Source organism: Talpa occidentalis, unplaced genomic scaffold (assembly GCF_014898055.3).
Source record: "Talpa occidentalis isolate TD23 unplaced genomic scaffold, MPIMG_talOcc4v2.1 talOcc4.7, whole genome shotgun sequence".
NCBI lineage: Eukaryota > Metazoa > Chordata > Mammalia > Eulipotyphla > Talpidae > Talpa > Talpa occidentalis.
In genome coordinates this window covers 24,612,060-24,625,755 of record NW_023605083.1, presented here as the reverse complement: position 1 = coordinate 24,625,755, position 13,696 = coordinate 24,612,060, and the positions used below count along the sequence as shown (strand labels likewise).

General features: G+C 39.2%; 1 protein-coding gene across 1 annotated transcript in view; it reads right to left on the bottom strand.

The window, feature by feature from the left end:
* PUM3 (pumilio RNA binding family member 3) overlaps nt 1-13,696 on the bottom strand; it is a 331,728-nt gene that overhangs the window by 213,064 nt on the left and 104,968 nt on the right. The window contains exons 3-4 of the mRNA XM_054688948.1: nt 7,841-7,947; nt 6,955-7,059 (exon numbers count right to left, since the gene is read on the bottom strand). Of these exons, the coding sequence (XP_054544923.1) occupies nt 6,955-7,059; nt 7,841-7,947 (212 nt within the window). The remainder of the gene's footprint in view (nt 1-6,954; nt 7,060-7,840; nt 7,948-13,696) is intronic.

Here is a 13,696-nt window from a genome sequence, read left to right as displayed (position 1 = left end):
AAACTGATGATAAACTCACACCAAAGAAAACCCACATAGGAAGGGGCTGTTGATCAGGCTCTGCAAATCTGTATATCAGCCGACAATCTGAGCAGGTTGCTTTGCGTGTTTGTTGTTATTTATGTTTTCTTTTATGCCTTCAAATCCTTGAATTCCATCTGCCTAAACCAGCCTCACATTTGGATGCACTAAGCAGCTGTTGCGACTGGGGATCCTTTTCTATGTGAAAATGCTGATTTAAAAAAAATAATAAGCTCTAGGCTCCTGCTTACTCTCACAAGTTTCCGGCAACTGGTGCCCTGACAAATGAAGTGTCAAAACATTTCCAAATTAAAATCCTACAGCTCATACAGCCCCACACCCTCAGCAGGATGGACTTCCCCTGCTTCTACCTAACATACACTTGAAAAACTAAAAATAGCCAGATGGCAATTAACAGAAACTCCGAGGAGGGAGTAGGGTGGGTTCCAGCAGGTCAGTTTCCTGGACATATTCCAAATGGAGTTCTCAGCCAGCAGTGCTCTGGCCAAGAAAGGATTTTCATTAAAACTGCATGGAAGAGGTAGAATGAAAAATCAAGATTTGAAAGATTTAAAATCACAGGAGAGGTGGAAACCAGCACAACTCCCAGGGCCATCAATAATAATAATACTCTATACTGAGTTCATATGATAGGCTAAGAACTGAGCACTTCATATTTGTTGAATTATCTTGAAGGTCTCTAAGAATTAGCTACTACGTTAATATATAGGAACACTGAAACCCAGGGACAGTTGATAACCTGCCCAAGATCTCAAGACAAACAGGATAAAGGTCTACTAATGGGGTTTAAATTATGACCTTTCATTTACTAGTAGTACAAAATCAGACAAATTATCTATATTGCCAGGTCTCAGTTATATCATCTCTAAAATGGTTAGAATATTAGTATATATTGCACACATTTGTAATGAAGATGAAAGGAAACTGCAATAGACAAAATGGTTGTGCACTGCAAATTCTCATGTTGAAACTCTGATCTGCAATGTGATGGTATTTGAAGATAGTGTCTTTGAGGTAATTACATTGCAAAGATAGAACCCACTTGGAGGTATTAGTGTCCCTGTAAGAAGAGACAAGAAGCAGCTTGCTTCCTCTCCCGCTTAGCCATGTGAGGAAACAGTGAGAAGGCTGATGTCTATAAGCCCGGAAATGAACTCTCTCCAGACACTAGCTCTACTGACTTATTGATCTTGGATTTTCAGCTTCTGCAAACTGTGGGAAGTATTTTTTTGTTTAAAGCCACTCAGTTCATGGTATTTTTATGATAGCTCACTGAACTCAGACAGAAACAGTGTATGGAAAGCTCTTACAGCATAGGGCTTACATGAAACTAAGTTCCTTAATAAATAACAGCCATTGATATTGATCATTTTAAACCCATGCCCTTTTAGGGAATCAAAGAATATAAGCATTTAGTGAAAATGTAGCATGCTCCAAACAGACTTCCAGGGGTTATTCTAGAATGAGCTTCAGTATGATTAAACAAACAAACCAAGGATTAAAAAAAAATTTAGATTTTCAGTGGATTTGGTAGATGATGTGGTGGATAGGGGTCCAGGCGACCTTGGCATGGATTGTGGAAGAATCTGCAGAGATTGAGAAGTTGGAAGTAAAGCAAAGTTTAGTAAAAGTACTTTTTAAAGGAGGAAAGGACAGGTAACAAATTGAGAATCCAGGACAAGAGTGCAACTTGCTTTTCTCTCTCAGCTTTCTCTGCATTGCAGTTTCTTTTTACTTACTTAGCAAGTGCTGGGTTAGCAGGTACTGGGTACTTTTGTTCTCAGAAAAAAGGAACAATTGAAAAAAGAGCCTTTCTGTTAAAGCTACGGGATAGGAAATATTGCAGGTGGCTGAAGCGCTGGTATGGGCACTAGCTTACAGGAAGCACCACTAGTGACTAGGGCTGGGAGGAGTGACCAGCTTACAGGAAAGCTGCCAGTGGTTAGGGCATTGATGGGAGTGCCGGCCCAGAAACCAGTTTTAATTTTGAAGTTTAATTTAACCCTCTCAGTAGATTACTAGTTAGGGTCCCTGGGACTTTAAAACCAAGAGAGTTTCCTCATTCAGTTTTCAGAGGGGAGTGGATATTTTCTCCCAGGAGAGGGCAGTACTGGAAACAAAGGTTGTCCTACTCCCTTCCTCATTTTCCTTCTTAATAGGTGTAACCCACCTGATTGGGTCACACTGGGAAACAGGACTGAGTATGCATAGCTCTGCCACTGGGAAGGAATCTGCCTGCCCACCCCCTACTCAAGGATCTGCTTCTGAGTCCCTCATGTGGAAGCTGCTGGGCAGGCACTGGATTTGTCTGGGAGACCAGCTGTTAAGTATACAAATAGATAGAAAGGTTCAGTTTTGGGGGAAAAAGTAACAGGCCACACATCCAAGTCCTATTCTCCAAATAACATTACCAACAATAAAACTGATACTGTGATTTCTACCTCACATCTGTGTCTATTTCTAAATCGGTTCAGAAATCAGAGGGGGAAAGGGATATAATTAATGATCAACCATGTGATTAATTATCACCTTCCTAAACCCCAACAGATGGATGCCTATTTTATTTCACTGGCAGATAAACCCATTTCAGGTTGGCAGGAAAAGGGTATTTTGTAGAATCAAATGAGGTCAGAACTGGGAATTACCTAAAAGGTGGTCCAATATCTTAATTTTTATAGACAAAAGATATATAAATGAATGATCAAGTGAAGTTATCCATGTGAAATTCTGTGAGTCATATAATACAAATTGTTAGTGTGATTAGTAGTTATGGACTGGCTTTAGAAACTGTAACCAGAATTAAAAATTATTATATATCATAAAATATTGATTAAAAAGTCACTCCAGAGCGAGAAAAGTTTTCATAAATGAAGTATCATCTCGGGGCCTCCCCAGTAGTGCAGCGGTTGAGCGCTGGGCTGTGAAGCTGCCCGCAGCCTCTGCAGTGCCGGTTAGATCCCCGGATGCCAGCGAGTGTCCCACATGGCGCGCAGACCTCTCCTGCCACGCTGCTCCCCTCAGCAGTGTACTTTGTCGGTCTGCCTGTTCTGCTCCCCACTCTGGCTCTAGTGAATTCTCTCACCCTCCTGTGCTTCTGACTGTACCCAGTGCTTGTATAAATAAATAAACAAATCTTTAAAAAAAAAAATAAAGTATCATCTCAAGGAAACATCTTCAAACCATGAAGAAGCAATCAACAGTTTAATTTTTTTAATTACCAAAACCCCTATATGGTAATTAATACTTTACTTACGATCTTGAATACTAGCTAAGATATAAAAAGAAACAAGCATCCCCCTCTGCCTTAATCTTGTTCTCCTACATAATGTGGTCCTCCTCATTAGGGGTCTCTCCTTCAGAATGGTTAGCTAAACATGCTCCACTGGCAAAGGATGATTCTTGGGTACCTCAAAACATGGCAAAACATGAGTAATTCATGTCTTTAATTCATTGAATTCGTGAGTCTATGGTTAAACATGGCTGTTGATGGTCTTACCATCATTCTCACCCACAAGAATAGCTAGATCTAACTTTAAGAAAGTACATTTTCCCTTTCCTATTTTTCTTCTTTCTCTTCCCCTTTCTGCACTTCTATTCTCCTCTTTCTTCTTCTTTCCTTTCTTCGCTTCTATGCTCCAGTCTACAGCAATCTTTTAGTGACAGCATCAGCCTACAGGAGGCAGTATTATCAGAGAGGGGTGTCTATCACTGCATTCGATGGCACTGCTGTTTCCAAATGCTGGGGCCAACCCCCATTGGGTTATTTTTTTCTTTTTGTTCTCTCTCAGCTAGGCTAAGAAATAGGCAGAGTCATGGAAATGCATGGCAGAGTGAGCTTTTTGGTCAGAGACTGAAAAGCAGTATCTGGGAGCCAGAAAGAACAATGATCATGAGGCTCAATGATAGGACAAAGTTTAGTGAAGCTACTCAATGAAATTGTTTTCTTAAATGAATTTGTGGACTCACCCTCAACCTAACCCCTGCTTGTACGAATCTGATCTTAATTAGGCATACCAAAGCTCTGAGATCTCCCCACAAGGTACCAGACTAACAACTGGGTGACACTCAGATGGCAGATTCTAAGAGCCCTGCCAAGGCTTTGAAAACTGAACTATTAATAATATAGGAACCACAGTCCTCAGAAGACCAACTAGTGGCATGGAACTTGTAGTCAAAAACCTAACCAGGTTGAATGATGACTAAAACAAAAATTCCAAAATTCACCCTAACTTTTATTTTATTTTTTAATTTTTTTTTATTATTATTTTTTAAGATTTATTATTTATTTATTTATTTGTACAAGCACTGGGTACAGTCAGAAGCGCGGGAGGGTGAGAGAATTCACCAGAGCCAGAGCGGGGAGCAGAGCAGGCAGAAGGACCGAAGTACACTGCTGAGGGGAGCAGCGGGCGTCAGGAGAGGTCTGCGCGCCATGCGGGACCCTCCTCTGGTGGCCGGGGAGCAGCCGGGGATCGAACCGGCACCGCAGAGGCCCCGGGCAGCTTCGCAACTCAGCGCTCAACCGCTGCGCCACCGGGGAGGCCCTCACCCTAACTTTTAAACAACAAAATGTCTCATAACATAATATTCAAACATATGGAAAACAATAAAACTTTTCTTGGCATATAAAGGATCAGGAAAATCTCAATTATCTGGAAAAAGATAAACAACTGAAGTAGCAGAGTTCTGACACTGATGTTAGAATGATCTGACAAGAACTTTCAAGCAGCTATTATAAAAAACAAGAAAAATCATGAACACTACTGAAACCAATGGAAAAATAGACAGTCAAGAAATAGATAATACAGAGCCAAATGGAAAGTGTGGAATTGAAAAATGTAATAACCCAAATAAAAACTTCTCTGACAGGCTCAATGGCAGAATGAAGATGACAGAGGACAGAAAGTCATGGGCAAATCAACTTCTATTTGAGGTCTGTTTATCACTGCTTTTTCATGTATCTTCTCTCTGCTTTAATTAGCTATTGGTGCCTATGCATAACAAGCTACATGAAAATTTAGTGGTTTGAACTGGAAACAATTTATTATTTCCCCCAATTCTGTGGTAGGGCTGGGCAGTCTTGCCTGAACTCCAGGATTTATGGACTCAGATGGAGAGTTGGATGGGCTGGAAGGTCCAAGATTATGATGTATAATCTGTTTTTAATTCATAGGTCTGGCAGTTGATGCTGGCTGTTGACTGGAGTTAGCTCTCCAGCATGTGCAAGATCCAATAGTCTAGACTGGACTTCTGTTCAATATGGTGATCACAGGCTCCCCAAAGGAGGAGGACAGAAGCCACAAGTCACATTAAGCCAACTCTAAAATTTACACATAATCCGTTGATCAAAGCACATCACGAGGATTGCACAGAAATAAGGGATAAAAAATTTGACTATCTCTTAATGAAAGGAGCAGCTACATGACTTTACAAATAGGCATGGACATAGCAAAACAGGAGTCACTGGGATTATTATTCCAATGTTGTCCCATGAGATTCCTGAGGGATTAAGGTTATGAATCTCAAAGACCATACATCCACAATTACTATGACAGTAAAATATACTGTGAAGTTTGAAGAAGCTTAATGTTGTGCCTAAGACCACACACCTAGTTAGGTGGAAAATTTGTGACTAGATCCCACGATAGTGGATTCACTGACCAATGCTCTCGTCTCTGAGATGAACTATTTAGTGTATTTTGAACACTGGTGATTTAACAGATTTAATAGATTTAACATTTGTATAATGTGTGAGCAATCATTCATCATTCAGATCCATTTTGTGAAGGAAATAAATGCAGGCACTTGTAGAGTCTACGGGAAAAAAAAAAACTGAAGTAAAGGGACTCAATAAAAGCTATTCATTATGTAGCAATAAATCTACTAACTTGTTCTATGCACCAAAACATAGTGAATCTCTTGAGCTCCTAGCATTCAAAGCTTAATTTCTTTATTGAGGCAAAATTCATATAACATTAAATTAACCATTACCCATTTTAAAGTATACAATTCAGTGTCATTAAATACATTCACTTTGTTGTGCAACCATTTCTTCTATCAAGTTTGAAGACATTTTCATAACCCCAGAAAGCAACCGTGTATCCCTTAGGCAGTCATTCCCAATTTCCCCCTTCCCCAGCCACTGACAACCACAAATCTGCTTTCTCCCTATGGATTTGCCTGTTCTGGATGTTTAGTATGAATAGAATCATAGTATGAATTTTTGTAACTGGCTTCTTCACTTAGCATGGTTTAGTTGTTCATCCACATTGAAGTATGTATTGGCATTCTATTCCTTTTTTTTTTTTTAAAGATTTATTTATTTATACCAGAACCAGGGTACAGGTCAGATGTGCAGGAGAGTGAGAGGATTCACCAGAGACAGAGTGGGGAACAGAACAGGCAGACTGACTGAAGTACACTGCTGAGGGGAGGAGTGGGCAAGAAAGAAGAGGTCTGCCCCACCATGTGGGTTACTCCAAAGCCGGCAGGGATCGAACTAGCACTGCAGAGGCTGCGGACAGCTTCACAGCACAGCAATCAACAGCCTGCACCACCAGGGAGGCCCTCTACTCTTTTTTAATGGATAATATAAATCTGAATATTCACAGTATTACACTATAATATTATACTGTATGAACACACCCATATTTTGCTTTTTCTTTTCATCAGTGGATGGACATTTGGATTATTTCCATTTTTTTTTTTTTTTTTTTTTGCTATTGGGACTACTGCGACTATGGATATTTATGTACACATAGTTGTTTGAATACCTGGTTTTCAATCTTCAGTGTACAGTTAGGAGTAGATACCAGGGTCATATGAAAATTTTATCAAAATTTAATTTTGATTTTAGTTTTTGACAAGGTTTCTTAATATAGCTTGGGGTTAATAACCTGGTGTCGACATTACCTTGTCTCTAAAATCAATGTGGTTCTGGAGGATGGCTCTGTGGTAAGTGGCTGTCCTCACGAAATCTTGCATCATATTCTGCTGCTGGGAAATGCAGCCATAAAACTGTAAGGGAAAAAGGAGGAGAAAGAGAGTAAGCAACCTACAAGATTACACCTTTGTGGGTGTCTGGTCTTTACAGCCATCTTGGTCCAAGAAGGCTTAGCAGGGAAATTGAAGCTCTGAGAGACACAGTGATCTGTTCACATAAAGAATTGTAAGCAGAGCCCAGATTTCTGACTGCTGTACTACATAACAGATTCGGGTATAGATCTTTCAGAAAAGATGCCCAGGTGCCTTCCCAAAGAGAGAGCACCGATGCAGAAAATATCAAAGTGAACTGGGCCAGGCCAAAGTGGGTGGTCCCACTGAGTCCCATCAACCTAGCAAGGAATATAGAATTGGGTAGAATTCCTGGGTAAAGGTGGGGGTGGGGAAGAAAGTATCCTTATGAGGGAAGTTATTTGGGTGATATGGTTCATATAAATCCAGGAGCAGTGACAGTTATAAATATCATCATTGTAATTGCCACCATTTGGTAGCCAAATATGCCACATGCTTCATATAAATCAACTAATCAAATTATATAGTCACAACAATCAGAGGATTTATACTCCTCAGCTGAAGAAACAGAGGCTCAGAATAATAGAGAAACTTGATAGTTTGATAAGTGAGAGTGAGAATTCCAATCCAGATGCAGCTGCTGTTAGTGTTCAGGGGATCACACTTTGAGAACCACTGCAGTACTGTATCAGTTGTTTCCTCTCCACGCACTGGCCTACTTGGGTGTATTCAAAGGTGTGTGATACTTGAAACAAGTTGATTCCCCTGGGGCAACTTCCCTGACCTGGAAGTATTGTGCAGCTGACGCCTCTTCTGTCCGCTGATTAAACACCGAGTATTCCTTTTTCTCATTCCAGCATCTCTTCAAGGTATTTGAAAATGCACTGAATTCTGCAAGGAGAAAAAAAGCAGATCTATTTCTGCAACTTAGAAACCATAGAACTAGAACTCACCATTGCACTCTTTACAAAAATGCCTGTGAAAAATATAGGAAGATTAAAGTGGCACATTCATCCATAAATACATGCATGACAAGGAATGGCCAGGTGGAAATGGGTACTGCTTCGATGTGTGACACCCTTATTTACACTTGTCAGACATATTTGCATTCAGAAATGTCAAGTGAGAAAGCATAATGGAACATAGAGGCTGGGCTCACTAAATTCTCTTGGTACTGTGCTCACAAAGTTCACAGGCCTATTCTTAGTATATGCTTTGGAAAGTGATTGTGGATGACAAGGAAACAAGTATACATGTGAATACAAAATATGCACATATATAAATGAATATATACACACACACAATCTCATTCCATTATAGTGACAGGGTTTTTTTTTTTCACATTTAGTATTCTCTAGGTATATAGAGAAAAGGTAAGTTAAATAACAAGGGATATGTAAACACAAGGGAATGCATTCTCTATTATTTGAGGAAAAAATACAGAAGTGAAGGCTCAAAACCCCAGAAGTGAGGTTACTAAGAGATAACACAGCAAACACAGTTGTCAGATTACCTGACTTCTGTCTTGGAAATGTCGCGCAAATTGTGCTCAATGGTCATCACTGCCTGCAAATTCTTCTCACTGGCACTGTGACCAGCTCTCTCCCTTACATTCCATGTTAGATACCTAATGCTCACACTCACACACTTTGGGTTTGCCACAGTCCACCACATTCCATCTATGCTGCCTGTGTGCCCTCCAAAGCTGTTTTTCCTGGCGATACAGCACCTGCCCTCTGCCCTCCCATCATGCTGAAGCATTTACAAATTCCCAAGTGAATCTGGTTCTAGACTGACCTCTTGATTTTGACTACCCTACCTCTTTTGTTTAGATTACATTTTGAGGGCCTCCCTGGTGGCGCAAGGGGTTAAGACACAACCTATGAAGCTATTCGCAGCCACTGCAGCACGAGTTAGATCCCCGGCCTGAGAGCTACCCACATGGCACAGCAGACCTCTCCTGCCTCACCTGCTGCTCCCCTCAACAGTGTATTTCAGTCAATCTGCCTGTTCTGTTCCCCACTCTGTCTCTTGTGAATCCTCTCACTACCCCCCACATCTCTGGCCTGTACCCTAATTCTTATATGCATAAATGAATCTTTAGATTACATTTTGACATCAAACTTCTGAAACAGTACAAACACAGTGCTCAAAAGTGACTGAAAATAGAACCAAAATCAGAACTTAAAGACACTTAAAACAGCTACAAAAGGGCCTCCATGGTGGCACAAGAGGTTAAGCACCACACTATGAAGCAATCCACAGCCTCTGCAGCATAAGTTCAATCCCCAGCCGGCCAGAGAGAAACCCACATGGTGAGGCAGACCTCTCCTGGCTCACCTGCTGCTCCCCTAAAACAAACAAACAAACAAACAAACAAACAAACAAACAAACAAACAAAAAACAGCTACAACAGAGCTAAGAGACAGTGACCAAGGTAAGGGGCAGGTCACTGTCAGTGGGTTCTTACCCACATGCACAATTGCAAGACCACTCAATTGCACTCAGCTCAGAAACAGGGTTTATTTAAGAAATGAGAGTTTGGAAAAAGGAAGGAGTTTTTGAGGACACAAATGGCCAGCTATCTCACCCCAGATAGTGTTCCATAGTGTCCAGAAGTCCCAAACAAAGGCTGCTCATGGAAGATGAGATGATACTGTAGTCACCTACAATAGCAGTATGAAGGCTGAGCAAGATGCTGAACCAGAGAGCAATAGCTCATCAGTGCCAGAAGGTGGTACTGGAGATCCAGAGGCTGTGGTTAACTTTTTGAGACACTGGGCTGAGTCTGACTATTCTCCTTGCAGGTGATGTCAGAGGCAGGGCCGGAGGCAGGTACAGCAGCTGAATCTCTGTGAATGTCTGCGGAGGTGTGGAGGTCTAGAAGTCTAGGAAGTGTGGCGAATCCCATGGAGGTAGACTGCTCAATGCCCATCTCTCTCTTCAGAGGCCTAAAGCAGAATGCTTCATTTTTTAAAGATGGTCCAACAAATCCTTCTTCTCTTCAGAGGCTGGGAGTAGACCGAATCAAACTGGCTCTTGCTCTGCCTTATATTCTTTTCAGGGTTGTAAAGCAGGAATGGACACTGTGCAGGTTTTCTAATATCCAGCAGACCGGGTAAAGGAGATGTCAGAGTCCTCAGTGGTTTTTTTTGCAGGCTTTTTATTGGGATTACCAGGTACATGGCAGGCAGGGGTGCTGGGGGGCCGGTAGGCTGGCAGGTCTCCCAGCCCCCAGCAGGTCTTCACTCTGGGCTCCCCGGCCTTCTCTCGGCTTCTCTTTTAGCTTCTGCTTTCGTCTTCCTCGGCTTCTCTTTGGGCTTCTACTGGCATCTCTGTGACGCCGCCCTTAAAAAGCAGTCTCAGCCCAGGTGAATCCCACCTACCTATGCCCACACCCTACTCCAGGTGCCCACCATCAGGCATGCATTCAGGACCGCAAGGATCCATCATCTATCCTGATGGCGGGAGGGCAGAAAAGCCTGACATTTTTTCCTTAACCTACAAGGGTGCTTCACCCTATAACCCTGATTGGACCAATTTCAATCCTAAGCATCTAATTGGACTGTTTAGTACCAATCAGATCATTTTCCATTTTACAATCCAGTAATTAACTAATGAAGTGAGTTTTAAACTGATTGGTCCATCTAGCTAGCACCTAATTGGTCCATTTTAGTTCACAGCTGATTAGTACATTTTTGAATCCTAGCACCAGATATAAAAGGGGGGAAAAGCTCAGTCAGGTCAGGGCATGCTGGTGGGCCTGTTGGCTCCAGGGAGCCAGGGCCAGAGTCAGCCTCCCCTGGGGGTTGTGGGAAGGGAAACAGGTATGTCCACAGGTGGTTGGCCTCAACAAAGCTGCCCAGCCCTGAGATACCCAGAGGCCAAGGGGATTAGGGACTTCTATTAATTTTCTGAGATTCAGTCAATCAGCATTTCTTCATTGCTGTATTCTAGAACACTCACAGGCAGAATTAACTGCTACAATACAGTGGCTCTCAACATTTTACCAGAGACCAGAATCATCTGGAAGATTTTTTTTTAAGTGTGAATGCTAGACAATCATCCTATACCTGGCAATTTAATATTTTGGTAGTGGGGAGAAGGCATCTCTTTTTTCAGAAGTTTCCAGAGTTAGTTCACACGTGTTGTCAGGAATGAGAATCTTTACTTGAATCTCATACTCTCAGCTCACCCATTATATTTCATATTTTACTGAATTTATCAATTTCTCAAAATATTCATTCCTTTATCTGTATTGAACTCTTTTAGGGCATGATTTAAGAGTTATAAAATCTCTCATCTCCAGAACATATTGTTAATGAAACAGTCATCTAACAAATAGGTTTCATATGTAAATTCATTAAATTTGTAGAAATGGCTAATTAACTTGGTGAAATGATTTTTAATTGATGAGGCAGCACTGTGAATCCCTTGTGCTAGCACAAGTGGGACAGATAGGTGAAAAGAACATCTTATTGGGAATAAATATATAAATCTAATTACCTGCAGTCCCTCCTGCTCAAGGGAATGTCATCTATTCCAAAGAAAGTTAAAGATGGAGAAAGGGAGGAATTTTTTTTTTATGGTAATATAAATCAAGATTATATTTACAATGTATCCTAAACAATTGAAATTTCATCGGCTTATAAATACTCATTCCAATACCTAGCTATCTTTCTCATATGGAATGATATAGATTCTCTTCCATGAAAAAAGAAAGGTTCTTTGGTTAAAAACTGATCTTCATTATGACATCTCCTGTCAATTCTTTAGCTGTTCCTTTTAAAGGAAAGGATGCAAACAATGATTTGTTTATAATTATAAAATCAACATATGAAAAGTGTAAAAATTTAGAAAATGCAACTAATAAAAAACCCCGATCCTGTTAGACAAATAATTATTATTAATGTTTTGGTACATGGTATTTTGTGGTCTGTATGTAAAAATTCCTATTCATTACAAAATTGCATCATTTTATTTTGTAATAATCTAATTTCATTTAAGATACTATGAATAACTCTGAGTTTTCTCCACCTGGTTGTAAATGGGTGTGTGGTTTTTACCTTTTGAATATACCATAATTTAATCAATTCCTTGTGATTGCACTCCCAAGCTCCAACCCATGACTACTGTATCAGAACAGTAGAGCCCAGCATCTGTATTTTTAACTGCATCTCTGATGATTCTGATTTCAAGATATTTTTGAGAACTCTAGCTAATATGGCAACATCAATATACTTAGAATTCCAAATTATAGCAAAAAAGACATCACTTCTTCACATTTTCCCACACATCAAATCAATAGATTAATCAGTGTCTGTTCTCTTGTGATTTTTTTCCTTTTGATTATTTTCTTTTATAATTAAAATATAATTTGTACATAACTTAACCTTATGAAATTTAGAAATGAAGAAAATAAAGTCAGGAAGGAAAAATTTTTCCCAGATAAAATAATTTATGATATTTTAGGATGAAATCTCTTATTTTCCTTTGTGTTTTTATCTATCTTGATATTATTTACAACAACACTATTACAATAGTTAACTATTTTACAACCTGCTTTTTCACTGCACAATATATTGTTTGCTTTTCATTTGTCAATATTTTTCACATAAACTGCTATTATACATTAAAATTACAAAATTCTTAAATTGTAGTCTTATTTTGCTCGTTTCTATAATTTGTTCTTACAGGAAACATCAGAGACTTAGTAGATTTTAATTTCAGCAAGCTTTTTCACTATATTCCTTTAAACTCTGTACCTAATTATTTGCTTATCAAATTCTACTAGGGGCTAAATACCAAGTCTATTAAACTACAACTTCCTATATTTGTATTTTTCACTTTTAAAAATACATTGAATATAGGAAAACTTTAAATATTTTAAAATTTTGTCAAATGAAAATTCAACAAACTATGTAAGTATATAGGGAAAGGGGACTCAATTTAAGAAAGGAAATATATGATAAGCCCACAGAAGGCATTTCTTCTAAAGATACCTACTCTTACCACTCTTACTCAACATAGTTCTAGTTAGAGCAACATGGCAAGAAAAAGGAAAAAAGGCCGCCCAAATTAAAATGTTTCCATGTGCAAATGAGATGATGACATGATAATACATGAAAACCCTATATAATAATATGACATGATAATACATGAAAACCCTAATATACTGAAAACCCTAAAGCCTCTAAAAAAACTGTTGTAACTAATCAATGAATTGAGTAAAACTGGAGGATACAAAAATCATATCAGTTGCATTTCTGTACACTAACAATAAAATAGTTTAAAATATATCCTATTTATAATGACATTAAAAGAATACCTAGAAAATATTTAATCAAGGAGAACAAAGATCTTTACACTGACAAATGTGAGACATTGATAAAAGAAATTAAAAAACAAACAAATGGGAAGATAATTGGTTCTTGGGAAGTCTAAGACTTGATGTTGTTAAAATGTTCCTACTACCTCTAGTAATATACAGATTTATTGAAATTCCTATTGAAATGCCAGTTATATTTTTCACAGAAATTAAAAAAGCAATCCTAAAATTTGTATGGCATCATGAATGATTCCAAATAGCCAAAGCAATCTTTTTTAAAAAATATTTTATTTTATATAATTCTTACATCAT